The sequence below is a fragment of the Caretta caretta genome, chromosome 7 (assembly GCF_965140235.1).
Source record: "Caretta caretta isolate rCarCar2 chromosome 7, rCarCar1.hap1, whole genome shotgun sequence".
NCBI lineage: Eukaryota > Metazoa > Chordata > Testudines > Cheloniidae > Caretta > Caretta caretta.
The window spans coordinates 4,630,321-4,648,380 of NC_134212.1; the positions used below are offsets into that span (position 1 = coordinate 4,630,321).

Below are 18,060 nucleotides of genomic sequence, written 5' to 3' on the forward strand. Positions count from 1 at the left end.
TGCTGTAGCCACAATGAAAGAAAACTGCTTCACCTTTCTGTGATGTGTCTAAAAAGGATAGTCAGCTTGTTGTGCAAGAAATGCACTATCAAGTCCTTGGAGAGCGTGTATAACATTTATATGATGTTTAATACATGTAAACACAGCTAGTAATAAACCTAAATGCTTTAAACAAATCCAAGAATGACTGTAGGCTGGGAAGAAAAATTCAGTACTTGCTTTCAAATATTAAGTCCCCAATACAGCATACACTTATGCATATGCTTAATTTTAAATGTATGAGTAGTCCAATTTCGATGTTTGTACAGTGCCTAGCACAATGGGGTCATAGTCCTAGTGGCTACAATAATACACATAATAAATAATAATGAGATCTGTCCCATGCTTATAAAGTTAATAAAATAATGCTTAATGTGTATGCTAATAGAAAGCTTACATGATTTCATTCTATTGAGCTGAAGTTAGTACAATGGATTCGGTTGCTCCTTTCTGCTTCAAAAGGAAAAGATCAGTTGGGTTGCTGTTTCATTTATAATTAATGAAGCCCTAATCTAAGATTTTACATGCAGTTTTAAAATTCAGATTTCATTATGACGTGTATAATTTTTGTAATTATCGTTGTCCTTCCTGTTTGTGATTGGCATATGGTTAATAGTGCTATATTAGATTAAATCTTTAAATAAGTGAGATTAATATAACTGCAGTACTGCATGTCTTATTTCACATATTCTGCTTTTCTTTTTATGCTTTTATTAGGCATTACTGCTGTATCAGAAATCTGCCCCAGTCTTCATTTGATTTGATTATAAAATGTAGATAATAGTTTTGCTGAAAGGTATTTTGCTCAATATTTCCAATATGCTGAAACATCAAGTCCTTGAGTGTGAATATTTTCATCTTAGATCTTCTTTTGCCTCTTTCATTTTGAAAGACATTGTTTAAAAACCAATAATAATTAGTTAATGCTTACAATTTGAATAACATAAAAGTCAAAAAGTAATTGTGCCCCCTGATACGAGGCTCTCAACAATTATAATTTATCTTAATAATTCTAAGGTCACTGACTTCAGCAGGGTGCCAACATTTAAAGGGTTTTCAGCATGTAGCTCAAACTCTGGGGATGACACCAGCTGTGTTGCCCTATTTTATTATTTATGCAGATATGATCTGTCTAGAAAATGTCCACTGGTAGTTTAGAAATATTATAGCCACTTCTGTGACTTTATTTTACCCAAAACAAGTTGCCTACTCTTTCTGGCTCTTTTTGTATTGCAAGAAAATATGATCTATCAGACAAATGCAGAATTCCGAGGGATATACTAACATTTCTAATCCTCCTTATTTTAAAAGCTTTAACAAGTCAAGTCATTCTGTCGCTGAACTAAATGTACTGCACCCACACATACATACACAGCAACTAGACTTAAACATAAAACGAAAGTTTTAGAGACTATTCAGAGCCAGAATGCACAAATACTCAAAACTAGATAGTGCTGGCACTAATATTGCACATGAAATGTCAACTCCCCTGTGTGTCCGCTTTACAATACAGTTGTCAGTTACAGGACCAGTCCCATTTCTAATATCGTTTTTTGCAGCCTTAGATGCAAATTCTTCCATTCTTATACCTGTATTGTTAAAATGGTGCAAGGTATCTTTATAGACTTAGACCTTTTTATATAAGCTCTTGTCTGTCTGAGGGGTGAAATCTTGACTTTACGGAAGACAGTGGGGCCAGGATTTGACCCAAGGTGTGTAATTAACAATACATCAGCACCTATACACAGTTCTTTTCTACCAGCAGCATTTCCTGTGTTAGATGCAATTCAGACAGTGCAGTGGTTAACTGTGAAGCTATCTCAACTGCAAGTTACACAGCTAATTCAGCTGTGGTCTGTATATGTAAAAGCAAGTTTCCATTATTGCTCTGTGTCATGTACTTAATATGTAATATATTGTGTAAATTTAGTTTACCCCCTTTCCTATAACTGACTTTTAGGGACTCAGTTTTCTGACATACGCAGTGATACAAGATGCTACACATGTTAGATACAAGGCTAGGTATATCTTGCACTATCAGGAGTTCTTCTGCCCATCTCTCTTTGAAATTAAACATTGTGAAGCCCCCAGAGCATTTAACTAAAACCCGGGACTTAGTAAAACTATTGCTGGAATCACACCCAACGTTAGCATTATGGCCCTTCCAACAAACAAACAAACAAAAATAAAGTATATAAGGCCCTCTCAGAGGAGATAGCATTGGGAACCAACTTTGTGATTAAGCAACATAGTGTAGGTTAAATAACAGCAGTGATTTGGGGGGGAGGGGTAGTGATTTATTCTATAAAGGTTTTTGAACTTGGTTTTTTCACAACAAGGTTTTTTCACGTACAGAAGTTGCTGGTTGGAGAAAGTCTACACAGAGAAACCTTGCGGTGTAAGAGAAAGCAGCAACCGGTGGGAAACATTTAAAGTTTCAGGTTGTCCTGAGGTATTTTTCATTATTTAGGGAAAACACAATAGAAAGTGAAGGAGTACTTGTGGCACCTTAGAGACTGACAAATTTATTTGAGCATAAGCTTTCGTGAGCTACAGCTCACTTCATCAGATGCATCCGATGAAGTGAGCTGTAGCTCACGAAAATTTATGCTCAAATAAATTTGTCAGTCTCTAAGGTGCTACAAGTACTCCTTTTCTTTTTGCGAATACAGACTAACACGGCTGTTACTCTGAAACCTGACAATAGAAAGTGAAACTGAGAGAGCACCTCACCGTATTGGAGCGTAACTTAGCGATGTGCAGTTAACACCTATCCGTCCCTATGGAATGAGAAACGAGGAGGAAGGAGAATGAGAGGGACTTGAAGAAGGCAGTAGAACATGGAAGGGAAAGCAGATGAGAGGCAGAAGAGGGGACATCATGTGACATCCCACCAAACTGGGCCACACGGCCCTACAATAACGTGATCAAAAAGAGGCTTTTATAGTGTTGAAATCTCTCTCAGGGCTGCAAGGAGAGTCCCCTAAAGAGGTGACTTTTTTCCCTGTTGTGAGGCTAGATGTTAAATCCAATTCCCACTACAAGACTGGTAGTGGAGGTGCCTCTTTCCAGTGTCTCAGTAAAACTCTTTTGTGTAAGATGAGAGCTATGAGGACACATTTTTAGGTTAGATGCTAGAGAGGCAGCATCACTGAGAAAGAAAAGAGGCGTTTCCGTGGTGTGAGAGCAAATGGTTACCTCCACTGGGAGACGTCACAAGGTGAGTCAGAAGGACACGTAACAGTGAAGCAAATGAGTGGCTATATCTCCAGAAGTTTGCTAGTTCTGTGACTTCGTGGCATTTGTCAAGTTTGGAAGACTGGAGAGCAAAATTGAATCTCTCAGTAACAAACAAAATCAATACAGTTTGGTGAACTATGATAAAGAGTATATCTGGCTTTTAAAAACAACACCAAAGAGATGGGAAGCACAGCTGACTTAGAAGGTCAATTCAAGATTATAACTGAAAAAAGAAAGCACTTGAAAACAGGGTTGAGGCCAGGGTGCTCCCTCTCATGAACAGTTCCTGATTTGGGTGCTGGACTTCTGGTTGGGACCATGAGAAGCACCAGAACTCCAACAAGAATCCTAACTAGAAACGAGGAGTGTCAGGCGTCACTTTGATTTTGACCTTCTGGGTTCACTCAGGACCCAAAATGTCTATTCCAATCCAATACCATTAAACCATCTGTTGAGCTCTCCGGTTACAAATGAATCAGAGATCTTATTCTGTGAAGGTGCCACGTCTGATACGATATCCCTGTTTTTTTTAATTGACCCTGATTACTTTAGAGTAAGTATCAGAGCAAGTTTATTAGGCAGGACATAGATGAAAGATTCCTTCCTAATCACATTGCTAATTATACAGCCTTTTAAATAGGAACCCGTACCAGCATTATAGTTTTAAAATATTCTGAACATATTGATTCCTGAAGGAACGTACTGCACGTGCCATATTGGTTGTCTCTTGCCCTTTCGTAGGTGAAAAATGAATGGTTTTTCATGTTAGCAAGGCCGACCCCTTTTGTGGGGGGAAGCGAGTTGCATTATGCCTCTCTCAAATTCATTCTGCATCATAATGCCCATGTATATGGTAGCTCCCTACAGAGCCTCTCAACCTCACTCCAGAGTTGAACACATGGTCACTATAGAGCAACTGGAGTCACTCCTGGAGCAATCCCAGATCCTGCTGGCCAGGGAGGGATGGATCCAGTTTGCCTCCGATTTGAATATCCCAGGCAGTAACATGTGGCACTTCCATCAGACTACTGGAGCAGTCTCTGATTATAAATCCTTCTAACCCAGAGATCTTTACCCATGCTTACCTCATTTTACACTACCATGGAAAGCAAGGGGTTTCCCAGTGAAAATTAACATGAGAGATTGTGCTCATATTTTATACTGGTGTAAAACCAGGCTAGTTCTGTTCACACTGGTGTAACAGAGGGCTGCGTCTGTGCCATAAAGAACTGTCATCTTGCAATTAGTTATGCAGGCACATTTTTAAAACATTTCCTCCCTTTGAATAAACTGGAGGTCTGGTAGAAAGTGTACAGTATATTGACATTAACAAATGTCAGTGTGGTTTTAGGCTGGGAAAAAATAAACCGTGCAAAAGGGAATATGCATTGAGCATTAGGGCTCCTAATTAGCTATTATAGGATTCCATTAATCTCTTCCATTGACTAGAAGAGTTATGGTCTCTGAGGCTCATTTGTCTTAAGATGGAAGAGAAGCATAACCATAGCCTCGTGACTGAAGATACCTGCAAGAAAAAAGAACTTTTCATGTATCCAGTTACATTAGTATGTTTTGTTTGAAAAGGTTTAAGGAAAGATTCTTCAGATTAGACAGTCACCATCAGAGCAAATGCCTTCAGAAAACAATGTGCCATGTTAGTACAGTATGTGTTTTAGCACAGATCTCCCAAGCCACGTGTGGCCAAAAACACACCCTCCCCAACTAGGTTAATTCATGCTCCTGACTAGGAGGTTTTGGGGGCACTACAGATGGGCGAAATATGGCCCTACGTTACATTAATTTGTGCCAGCTCCATTTAAGAAGAGAGCCAGAAATCAGAAGGATACCTTCTAGCACACAGCATCAAATTTAGATAATGTACCTGAAGGCCTTGCCAAACTACTCCATGTCAGGTTAAATATCTTTAGTATCACGGCTGTCTTCTGTATGTCAGGGAGAATGAAGGTGTATTTATGGACTGGGAAGAAGGATTCTGGATTCAGTTTGCCTATCTTGTCTATTTAGATTATGAATTCTTCAAGGCAGGGAGTCGAACAGGTGATCAGAAGAATGGAGGGTGATCAGAAGAATGGAGGTGCTGCTAGAGTGATCAGAAGAATGGAGAACCTGCCTTATGAGAGAAGACTTAAGGAGCTTGGCTTGTTTAGCCTAACAAAACAAAGGCCAAGGGGAGCTATGATTGCTCTTATAAATATGTCAGAGGGCTAAACACCAGGGAGGGAGAGAAGTTAAGGGCCGAGGCTGGCACAGGAACAAATGGATATAAACTACCCATCAACAAGTTTAGGCTTGAAATTAGACGAAGGTTTCTAACCATCAGAGTGGTGAAGTTCTGGAACAGCCTTCCAAGGGGAATAGTGGGGCAAAAAACAGTTTGTTTCAAGACAGAGCTCAATAAGTTCATTGACGGGATAGTTGACAAGGGTTCCTGCAATGACATATGGCCATTGGAAAATATCTGCAACAGCCAAGGAGGGCTCTGAGTTACTACAGAGAATTCTTTCCCACATGTCTGACTGGTGGGTCTCACCCACATGCTCAGGGTCTAACTGATCATCATATTTGGGGTCGAGAAGGAATTTTCCCCTGGGACAGATTGGCAGAGACCCTGTGGGGAGTTTCACCTTCCTCTGCAGCATGGGGCATGGGTCACTTGCTGGTCTGAGCTAGAGTAAATGGTGGATTCTCTGTAACTTGATGACTTTAAATCAAGATTTGCAGACTTCAGTAACTCAGCCAGAGGTTCGCAAAAAGAAAAGGAGTACTTGTGGCACCTTAGAGACTAACCAATTTATTTGCGCATAAGCTTTCGTGAGCTACAGCTCACTTCATCGGATGCTGTAGCTCACGAAAGCTTATGCTCAAATAAATTGGTTAGTCTCTAAGGTGCCACAAGTACTCCTTTTCTTTTTGCAAATACAGACTAACACGGCTGTTACTCTGAAATCAGCTAGAGGTTATGGGTCTGTTCTGTGGGTAGATGGGGTTCTTGACCTGCAATGTGCAGGAGATCAGACTAGATGATCATAACGGTCCCTTCTGGCCTTTAAGTCTGAGTCTCTTACTATGCGCCTGTACGGTGCCTAGCACAGAGGTGTTAAACACCTGGCCCATGCCAGATCCAGCCCACTCCATGTATTTATGAACCCTCCCCCTCTTCCATGGCATATTCAGATTCTATAGAATCTAACCCTTTGTTTTATTTTATTAAGTTTCTAACCTTCATGGCGGAGAAGTTAGGCTTTCAAATGCTAAGCACGTGCAACGGTTACAGTGCTGTTTTCTTGAGTCTGCAGGCAGGCGGAAACAGTAGCTCTGGAAGTGTGAACCCCCCCCTCCCCCATTATTCTCATTGTGATGTTCATCTGCGTCACATCAGCATTATTAACTATTTCATTGCTGATCATTTTATCAAATAGGATGGGAAACTGGGTGGGGGTGAAGCCCATGGAGGGACTTGGGAGTTGCTATAGTAGAGAACATACAGAGGGAAGAGAGGAGGAGAGAGACAACAAGAGGGAAGGAGGAAAGAGTCAGAGAAAGCTGCATGGAGAAGGAAGAAAAAGAAAGAGCAGAATTAGTTGTGGTTCTAAAGGTGAGGATACTTTGTCACTGAGCAATAATGATAGCTAACAGCTTAGTTAATACATAATGACCATATTCTGTCCTTGATCTTTGGTACCAAATGCTCATTGAAATCAGTGGGAATTCAGAAGATGGAAGGGAGTTTGTCATCCTAAATGTATGCCAGGGCAACGACCATAATTAAAAATGGAGTTTCTGCAAAATTTAATTTGACACCCTGATCTGATGCAGTGGGCCCCTGATCTCAGCTCGGTCTCTGGGCTCTAGTACAGGACAAATAAATAATAACAGCATTTTCCCTGTGATTTTTGTATTATGTGAAATCCTTAATACAGCACCGGCTGTTTTCTCGGCAGCTCGGGACGTACTTTACTTTGCAGGAGTGGGAAGATTTTTTTACATACTGTTGGCACTACTGTCCCTGTGATCCCTGAATTCCTGAATGTCTTGGCTGTAGAAACATAAATGTATCTTAATGAAATACTATTGTATTCTAATATTATAATATACCATTGTTGGTATTTAAATATTGTAAATTGCTCGCAATATTCTAAGGCCTTTTGCTAAAATGATCGTACTCTTATCAAATGTTCTCAATGTTCGAAATTCCCAGGATGAGGTGATCAGATTATAAATACATTTTAAACAATTGCCCCTGTTAATAAAATAGAAGAAAGAGAATATTTTCCTCTCAGGCTGATTCAAGTTTGAAAATGTCAGTGGATGCAAAAAGCTCCCCCAAAGCCTTACTTGAGAAAATGGAGGCAGAGGAGTAATGACACGATCATTAGTAACTGCCATCAACCAGAGAAAAATCAGGTTTTCAGGGTTGGATCTATAAAATTCTTGCCAAAGTAGAACCTCATTTACGCATACCCATATATTGGTACCCTTTGCTAAAAAAAGCATAGGTGATTGCTTCGTGGTTTAGTAGTTTGCCAGAGATCTTTCACTCCGAATATAGTAAATGTTACATGTCTCTTTGTTTATCTTTAAATTTTGCTGAATACCGATAGCAATATTTGGATTTTTTTCCATCGTAACACAGATATTTTTGAAAAGCAGGAGAATGCAGAAAATACTGCAGCTGTAGCAAAAAACCATATGGGAGGAAAAACACATCACAGGTACCTGAAGTGAACATAAGCCACATGTAATCTTCAGAAGGACATTAAATAAAATGCATAAATGTCTAATAATGCCTTGAATGATGCAATCAAACATCGGGCAATACGTTATTGCACATGCTGAAAATAATCACACTTGTGTTGCTCTGCATTACATTTTCAAAATGCCAATTTGCAAGCATTAACTAATTACGCCCTGAAAGCACAGGGATTTTACCAATTGAAGTGGTGAATGTAGCAACATTGAGACCCCAGAAATACGAGGGCTTGTCTCCATGAACAGAGCAGCTGGGCTGTAAATCTGTAGTGTCACACACTGTTTGTGCATGTGGACCCTGCTACCACACGCACAAAGTCCCAGTGTGCTTTGATTGAGGCTACATCTATGCTACGGCACTTACAACGTCACAGCTGCATTGGCATAGCTTGTCCTTGTGGTGGAGACAGGAGGGAGCTCTCCCGTTACTAACTCCTGCCTCCATGAGAGGTGGTAGCTATGTCAGCAGGAGAAGCTGTCTACACCAGCATTTAGGTAAGTGTAACTTACATCACTCAGCGGTGTGGATTAGTCACACCCCTGAGCGACGTAAATTATACCAAAGTAACCTGTAGTGTAGACAAAGTCTTACTCCACTCTGAAATAGGATTAGGTCAATGCACATTAGAGAGCTTTTAGCTCAAGGTAGCAGGTTCCACACAGATACTTAGACCTTATCTGCACTACAGGTTACTTTGGTATAATTTACGTCGCTCGGGGGTGTGAATAATCCGCACCGCTGAGTGACGTAAGTTACACCGAACTAAGTGCCGGTGTAGCTTGCACTGTGTCGGTGGGAATGTAGCTACTGCCTCTCGCAGAGGCAGGAGTCATTGAGCCAATGGGAGCGCTCTTTCCCGTCGGCTCAGAGTATCTCCCCCCCGGAAGCATTACAGTGCACAGCTGCATCGTGCTGTAGTGTAGATGTAGCCTCAACGTGCTGCAGATTTACAGCCAGTTTGCCGCGCACTAATTGTTCCTCTAGACAAGCCCTGCCTGTGGAGGGTACCCCTACAGCCCAGTCTTACCAGGACTGTCCTGGTTTTTGATGATGTCTTGATTTCCGAGGAACTTCTTTCAGGAAATGTCCTGGGGTTTTTATTGCATCAGTCAAGACCTTTGGTTTCTTCATCATTCAAAGGGTTCATGATTTATTGCCGTACTGAATAGAAATTGTTCTGTGGTTAGCAGTCCGGTGGGGTGACTGTGCCATGTTAGGAACAGTGTTTGGAGTGAAGAGAAAACTCAAATGACACTGCCTCAGCTGGTCTTTTGCTCCAAGTGAATGTTAATGATGCTCGTATAGTATTTCATTACAGATTCACTGGGATACTACTGTACTGTAAATTAAAAAGGAGAAATTCCTCCATTCCGGGAAATACACCTGTGTCACTGCTGAGTCAGGAGCTGTCAGCAGTGGTACAAGGGCCATTTTTTAACGTATACTTTGTCTTTTGTGTGGCGATTCTGTGACTCTTAAAGAATGTGTGGCCACAAAAGTGCTCCAGGGTTCGATGGTCTCCTTATCTGAGAACTCACAGCTACTTTCATTTTTAAAATACCCCCAATTAAAATACTCCCAAAAGTATAATTGACAAAATGGTACTGTAACTTTGGGCTAAAGGATAGCTCTGAAAAAATGCATTACAAGGCCAAAAACACTACTCATATTTGTAATATCTAGGATTAAGTATGTTGTGTGAACAGTTGCACCCAGATATCGGTAACAGATATGCTAGGATTTCTTGTAAGTATATACAGTACAAACCATGCCACTCGAGAACTCCAATAAGGCACATGTAAAATATTCTATGACCTGAGGTTGAAGATGGAGTTATGGATCTCAGTCTCAGATATGAAACATATCAGGCATATTTACAGAAAAAACATGGCCTAGCAACTCTGAATATCTTTCTCTTTCTACAGATGATATGGAAGCCATTCCTGTCAAACAGTTTGTTAAACATATCAGTGAGCTCTATTCTAATAACCAACATGGCTTCTCAGAAGACTTTGAGGTAAGTTTCATTAACCTTTAAAGAAATAGCCTTTTCCTAGCATAACTAAACATTCTGTGTACTCACAGTAAGGGACAAGCTGTAGTTTATTCCAGTCACAATGGGCCAGGGTTTGCTACCATCGCTCACACTAAATAATACCTTACTTCTTGAATTGCCCAGGAAGAGTAAGGTACGATTCCGGGTGAGCTAGGGTGGTAGAATCTGCCCCTTAGTAAGCAACGTTAAACAGGGACACGGAAATTGCTGTTCTTACCTGTTTATGTTGGGCCAGATCCCAAAGTCCTTATTCAGTTTTCTACTCACTCCTTACTCACAAAAACTCCCACTGGAGTCATTGGGCTTTTTGTCAGAGTGAAAAGTGAGTTAGGGCTTCCCGGTTGGCCCACAGTATTTATATTATGCGAATATTTTAAAATATCTAGACCAGATTCTGATTAGAGTTACACCAGTGTAAATCCGGAACACCTCCATCAGAGTGAAACTGAAATTAGAATATAGCCCTTTCTCTCTCGAAGTCCAGATACATGACACTTATGTATTCTACACCTAGTAACAAACAGGTTTTGGAGCTTAGCGATCAATAAGGGATTGAACCTGCAATTGTTACACATGCTGAGTAACATAGGTAGCCTCAGTGATGCCCATGGAACTACTCACAGGAGTAAGCCCTAGTGGGTGCGAGTAAGGGTTGTAGTCCCAGGCACTACTGAGTGAGAACAGTTATTCTGTAGCTAGCGTTAACAGGAGTTCCTTTCAATCAGTTCACAATTGAGGTTGGAAATATTGGCCCTTAAGAGGTATTTTCAGCTGAGAAATCTGGTCAATGGTATGCAGCTGTGGCATTTCCTCCATGGAGGGCACAGTGGGACCACACTGGGTGATATCCATCAGTATATGCCTATTTTAAACTGTTATGGATGGATCATAAAGACAGCTGTAGTTACAAACACAACAACGGAACAAAATTGGTGGTCTCATATCTAAAGCCTCGTCGCTGAATGCAATAAAGACAAGGCTATGTGCAGGAATTGTCTTTTATGGGATCATTTAAAACATTTACTGCCTCTGTTTGGTTGCAGTCTGTGTGAGTGGCTGCATTGTCTGATACTCAGAAACTATTGTGTAAGTCATAGACATTTTGTATTCATGAGAACGGCAAATGGGTGAGGTGTTAAAGTGATTTAGTTCAATTGGCTGCTGGCTGGATGACTGAGCAGGAATATTGAGGCATTTAACAATGTTGATGGTATTCAGAACAAACATTTATCCTCCAGAGAGTAGAATTTGATCAGAATGATCAAATGCGACTCAGTCTTCTCAATTATTTATGAATTGAGCCCCCAGTGCTATTCATCACAGCTGGGTTTGACACCATTTAATTATTCAAAATAATCAGCTACACATCTGTAAACTTGATCTGACTTAATATGGGCTTTGCTTCAGCTGTCTCACAGTCATTGCTATTAACAAACGTTGGACAGCTTCCACCTGTGTTTTCAGCAGAGGAAAACACTGCGGTGTTAGCCCTTTTCTTCCCTTCGTACTGGAACTCCCCTCTGTGACTGCTGCCCCACGGTAGCTCGTCAGGAGAGAGAGCCAATTAGTTCTCTTCTTGGGAGTTCACAGTCTCCTATGAAGGGAAGTAATTTTCTTTGTGGAGTACTTACTCCCTAGGCCAAATCCTGCTCTCTGCCCTGGTGTATATCTGGAGTAATTCCTTTAAAGTCAGTATAGTTACTCCAAATTTATACTGATGTAAGAGAGAACAGAATTTGGCCCAGGTTTCCTTAAGAACAAGTAAAAATGGAATCTCTTCTCCTGAAAGAGAGGTGGAATGATCATCTTGAAAAGATAATGGGTTGATGCAGTTGTGGCATAAGGTCCTTTTGTGGCATAAGGTCTCTTGTTGACTCATGAAGGGACCTGATTCTCCTTAGACATCAGTGGAATTGCTCGTGATTTACACTGGTGTGAGAGGATAAGGAGGGTGGGGTGGTTTGATAAGAACACAGGGTAATATTTTCAGAAGCACCTAAGTGACTTAGAAGTCTTAAGTCCCATTTTCAGAAGTGGCTTTGTGTCTTAGGAGCCTACATCTCATTGACAGTCAGAGTGATTCAGCCTCCTTAGTGTCTAAGTCATGTCTAAACATGGGACTCATGTTCTTAAGTCACTTAGGTGTTTTTGAAAACTTTACCTTCTGCTGGAAAATGAAATTGGAAAAAGAGAAAACAGGAGCCTGGACTCTGAAATAGTTGTACCCCGCACAGGAAAAAGAGTAAGTTTTGCAAAGAGAGACAGCCCTCTTCGTGGATGGGGACATTTGAGTGTGAGAGGAGGTCCCGGAGTAGCTTCAAAAATTCTGCAGTAGGAAGTTTTTCCCCTTTGTGTCTTTGTGAAATAAACTGAAGAGGGAAATGAGCATGCTGGGAACACTTGAGGTCCGCCCTGTGTAGAAGGCACAAGTTGTGTTATGTTTGATTAATCTTTTTGGTATAAATCCTCTCCTGTGTTTTTGGGAGCTTGCCTTGAGTTGTATTGGGAGCTTCCTTATATGAGGAGCATTCCTTTGGAAGCAAAGTGTCCCAATACTCAAAATTGCCTCTCTCTTAAAATGAGCTGTAATTACATTGAAATATTTTGTGAATATGCTTGGGGAGCATTTTATGTGAAAGAAGAAAAGGACTTTGAACTCACAAGCTTCCCTGGAAGGTAGATCCAAAGTACATCCATATTCCCAACAGGGAATCATACTGCAAGTCGACGCTTTATTGTCTAGTTAGCTAGTCTTTCTTACGTAGAGAGAATGGTTAAGGTTAACCTTGAGAACAATAAATTTATTATTTTTGAAGTAACTAGAAATTAAAGTCCAGAATCTGATTGACCAACAAAACAGCCTTTTAAACTGATGCCCACAGTGGATGGTTGTCCATGGTGCTTTCTGAACCTCCTCTTGAACTTTCTAAAGTAGGATTTCTGGTCTTGCTCCAATTCTGAAGAATATAAATGAATAAAATTCCTGTGAAATCCAATGGGATGCAAAGCCCTTGTTGCATTGCTACTTAAGAAACCGCTCCAGCACCTTTTCCCTATGGCACAGACGTCCTAGATTGCATCTGGTCCATTGTGTCTACACTGCATCTTTGGAGTAGGATTTGGGTGCCCCATACCCCATGTACCTTGCAGCAATGCTCTGTGGTATGCTGCCAGGGATTTTGGGAGGTGCTTCTGCAAGTATGTAAATCAGCAGGCCATTCCAGCCCACTCGGGGGCGGGGGGAAAAAGGAGCCCAATCAGACTCTCTGGGGTGTTGCTGGATTTGGCCCTGAGAGCTCCTGTATATATGAGGCAATAGATAGCTCTCTGCCTCCTCCTAGAGTGAAGCTCCTTCTCCCACAAGGGACCTTCTCTTTCTATCCTCAGTTGGGCCTATTAGTAGAGTAAGACAGTGAGTTTTGTTAGCATAGCTGTGTCCTTTGGCTCTAAGAAAGGGATATTAGATCAGGAAGTCTCCAAAGAGCCAGCTATGAATTTTTATAGCATAATACACTATTTGGATTTCATAGATAATTTTATTTGCCACCTCCAGTTCTTTAGTGGGTGGGTCAGCCCTGCTGCTGGAAAGATTAGATTGGGTAAATGTAAACTTCTCAGACCTGTCTGCTGCCGGTAGACACATGGGGATGGTGATTCACTGCCAATTTGGAGTCTGAGCAGGCCAGCTGAACTGAAGGCAGCCTGTCCACCTCCCTCGCCACATAAATTGAAAATATCTTTATGCTCTAGTGACACCTTCTCAGAAAGCTCTGAAATATAAGAAAACAGCATAAATCCATATCTTTTGAGATGTGGCACAGATCTGCTAACTTTGTCCTTGCAGCTGTTGCAGTTTGGGTGTCACTGAATCTTTATTATACAGTGATCCATAATGTTTCTGTTTCTGAAGAGCTCTGTTGAAGATTGAGAAATCCCTGTGTTCCCAAACTTTTCCTGATGTCAATGGGAGTTAGACACCTAACTGTCTTTGAGGATCTGGCCCTAAGGCCTAGTCTACACTAGAAGAGGTTTGCCAGGATAACTATGCTAGGATAATTGTATTGGCACACCCTCCTATCGTAGACACAGCCAAAGACAGGATTTTGCTGGTAGACTTGCATCGACGCTAGGGCTTTTGCCAGTATAAAAATGTCATTAAAGAGAAAAAATCACACTCCTAACTAATATTTCTATACCAGCAAAAGTTTTAAGTGTAGACCTGGCCAAAAGCTGCTACAGTCAGAGATTAACATTTTAATATCCCAGTCTGTGCATTTCCATATTGTATTGATCTTCTGAGGGATAGACTGGAAAGACCAAAGATGCAGGTACTGTGATGCTACCTGATGGAGGAGAATCCATATTCCATCATAGACTCTTCCTGAAATCCAATATTCTCGTTACCTAGTTTGAATGTTTAACCCCAGGAAACAGTTTTTGTAAATTCACAAACAAAATTCAAGGGAAACAGTACAGAAGGGTAGCCCAAATCCTGGACTTTCTCTTACTAATTGTGTATATTATGGTAGCACCTGAACGCCTTGATCCAGATGAGGGCCCCATTGTGTTCAGCGCTGTACAAACAGGCGGGTTGACCTGCTCCTAAGAGCTCATGCGCTAATGAAAGAGAAGATGCAACAAGCAAATGTAACGAGACAGTGAATGTGAGGATGGTTGTCTCACCGCCTATTATCACTTCTATATTAGCTTGTGTAGTTTGTTTTGTCCCTGCTTCTGTATAGACTATCCCCAATCACCCCTCTGTCTAATGTTATTGAAGGATTTATACCTGTGCTGGATTCTTAAAAGAGTCTATGCTATACCTATTGCTAGATTCTTGCAAGCTACTGTGTGAGTATCAGTACGTCCTCTTAGCCTTTGCCGGGATAAGGCAGGACCCGCTGCAAGAATTACAAAAAGTTGGCAGACAAGAGTCCTATGATTTTGGGGCAATGATAAAAATGATCTTAGTGATGAATGAACTCGTTGCTTTCATCCTCAACATACCAAAATAATTTTCAAACATAACTACTGATCTTTTTTTATATATGCCTGTAAAGAAAGCTCCTTTAATCTACTCACGTAGCCTCCCAATCGTTGTTCATATGCCTAAAAATCTCCTGACGATAGGAAGGCAACTGACCTGAAATAATGGGAGACATGTAATGCCCACAGAATTCAAGTCAAAAGACTGGGTTCACAATCAGCCATTCCAGTGAAACTTTTCGCTCATTAGTTCACGTTACCAGATATGTAGCAATTCGATTTTACGCTTAAATTTTGTGAAAATTCTTTGAGGTTAAAAAAACTAATCTGTAACTTGTTTCGGAAAGGCAATGAAAATGAGTCATTAAACCTTGGTATATTAATTCCCAATTAGTATTTGCGTGGACCACATAATTAAAAGCTAAACTAGCCATTATAGCACTGAATATAACATTTCTTACAGTAAGTAAAGGTTGATTGAACCCAGATACTTTGGGTTCTTGAGTTGTCAATAAGTTAAAAAGGACACAACAAGAGAATTATCCATTGATCTTCAAACACAGGTGTGTTCTGAGACGTTAAACATCAAAGACATCAGTACATTAGCTAGACTGAATTAAATTCAATAAAAAGAGACGGAGGAGAATTTTTAAAAAATGCTCCAGACCCCATTGCCCACAATAAGCCAACAAGAATCCTTTCAGCTAAAACCTGAAGTTCTTACTCCTTACACAGTCAAACTGATAGTGGAGTTTACCTGAGTGAAAACACAGAGTAAGGATGTCAGGATTTATTTGGCCCCAAATTAATGGTGTTTTACATAGAGCAGCAGAATAATGTAGGCATTAGAACCTGCAGAATGGGCATTTTGAGAGGATAAGTAACTAGAGTCCTACTGTATCTACCTACATCATCTCCTGTCTCGTCGACTGCAACCTTTTGTCCCTGGCCTCTGCGACACCCACAACATCTCATGAGAAATGTAGCTGCTAAGATCATCTACGCTGCCTGCCATTCTGAGAATGTCACACTCCTTTTTGATTCTCCACTGGATTTTCCACCCCATTTTAGGTTTCTTATTCTCTCCTTCAAGGCCTTTCATCACTGTGCTCCTACCTACATTTCTGATGCTATCTCTTACCATGTCTTCCCTTCCACTGGCTCTGTCAGCCCTGATCTCCTCATCTCATCTGTGTACTTCTCAGACAACTGGTTTTGTACTTTTTCCCACACTGCCCCTTCTGCAGGGAACACCCTCCCTGAACTAGTTCATAAGGCAACTGTCCTCCTTAAAACACTTCCTCAAGATCCATTTCTACCGTGAATCCTGTAGGAAGTTAGCCATCTAAGCGGGACATTTAGAGAGAAATGATAATTATATTTTTAGAAACAGTTGATTTTTTTATCCCTTTGCCACGTGTTTCCTGAGACTGCCAGCTCTTTGAGGCAGGGACTGTGTCTCGCTATATGTTGGAAAACACATGAATGCTACTGTAATGAAAATAATAATAATGACTGTCCCATGCTGCTGGTGTGACTGAGGCAGCTTAGGGAAACTTGTGCCAGAAGAAGAGTTCCTATTGTAGAGAAAGAACCAGAGCTCTTGTAGTCTTTCAGTGACACCGGTGCTATTCCTTGGGAATATCGGGTCTTTGTTTGGTGGCCTATGTGAGACAAACTGATGTCCTCAGTCCAGTTCTTAGAGGAGGATGCCCACATCACAAAACCCCAATCACACTCTCAGCAGACAGGGCCTGGAGACTACACTGCCCTCTCTCCTTTAACCTATCCCATAAGAAAAAAAAGTCGTGGCATATTGGCAGGAAGGTGGTGTCGGGGAGTTTTGCCTCTAGGGGTTATTTGTACCCTGGATAGGCAGAGGACTTCAGTCTCCATTTTGTTTAGTTCAAAGGCAGTAACATTCTCTTCAAGTTTTAAGTGTTAAGAAAAGACATCTTCAAATAATCAGCTCTCACTGTGTCAGACCTCTTGTTCCATGGCCATGTTTGTCACCAGCTTATGCATGACCTCACCTCTCTACTAACTTTTTGTTAGCCATCTGGGAGCATAGTGTGGTTAAGAAAATAGTCACTTCACTTCCCAACTCAGAGATGCTCACAGTTCTTCGCCACTCCTTTTGGTTCATGGCGTGGTTTGTAGGTTTTGGAGTTCCAGTTCTTTTCTCTTCAGACATCTCTTGACACAGTCTTTCCATCGTACACTTGGTCTTCCGCATCCTTCTTGCTGTCCTCTTCTTCCAATGCTTTCTTTGCTGGTCATTCTTCTCCCATTTTTATCGCATCTCCAGTCCACCTCAAATATGTGCTCTCCAGCCCATCCATCACTGAGAGTCCCATGTTAATCTTTTCTCTAATTTCTACCGTGTGCACTGTGACTACCCTCCACTTGCCTGCCATTCACCATACTTACCTGTATCTTCTTTTCTTCCATCTCTGTAAGACCCGCCATTTCCAAACCATAGAGCAGGCAGGGACAAACACACGCAGCATATGCTTTTCCTTTCTGTTTGTTACTTAACTGCCAGTCCCACAGAACTCCTGCCATTCGGGTTCTTCTTTTCAATTCTGCAGATCTTTCTCAGGTGGCACTAGGAGTATTTCCCAAGTGCACAAGTTCCTTTTCTGATTCAGCTTCTCTCCTGAATCTTCAATGAGTACTTCTTCAGCCACCTTTCCTACTTGCATAACTTCAGTTTTCTTTCTGTGTTACCTTCAAACCATGATTTTCAGCCAGAGATGCCCACTCTGATACCATATTTATCAGTTTCTCTTTCCTGTCAGCCAAAAGGGCCAAACCATCCGTATACATTAGTTTTCTCTGTCTCCCCGCAGGCTTGTTTCTCCTACTAATTAACTCCATAACTAGGGTGAAGAGAAGTGGACTCAGCATCTGCCTTGTCTCAGTTCCACAGTCACCTCAAAACACGCTGAAATTCCATGTATTGTTA

At 41.1% G+C, this 18,060-nt stretch overlaps 1 protein-coding gene across 5 annotated transcripts in view; it reads left to right on the forward strand.

Annotated features, from left to right (window-relative positions):
• Positions 1–18,060, forward strand: part of PTPRG (protein tyrosine phosphatase receptor type G) — a 618,498-nt gene that overhangs the window by 567,394 nt on the left and 33,044 nt on the right. For all 5 annotated transcript variants that reach the window (XM_048858998.2, XM_075130209.1, XM_075130210.1 and 2 more), the window contains one exon: positions 9,976–10,067. In XM_048858998.2, the coding sequence (XP_048714955.1) occupies positions 9,976–10,067 (92 nt within the window). The remainder of the gene's footprint in view (positions 1–9,975; positions 10,068–18,060) is intronic.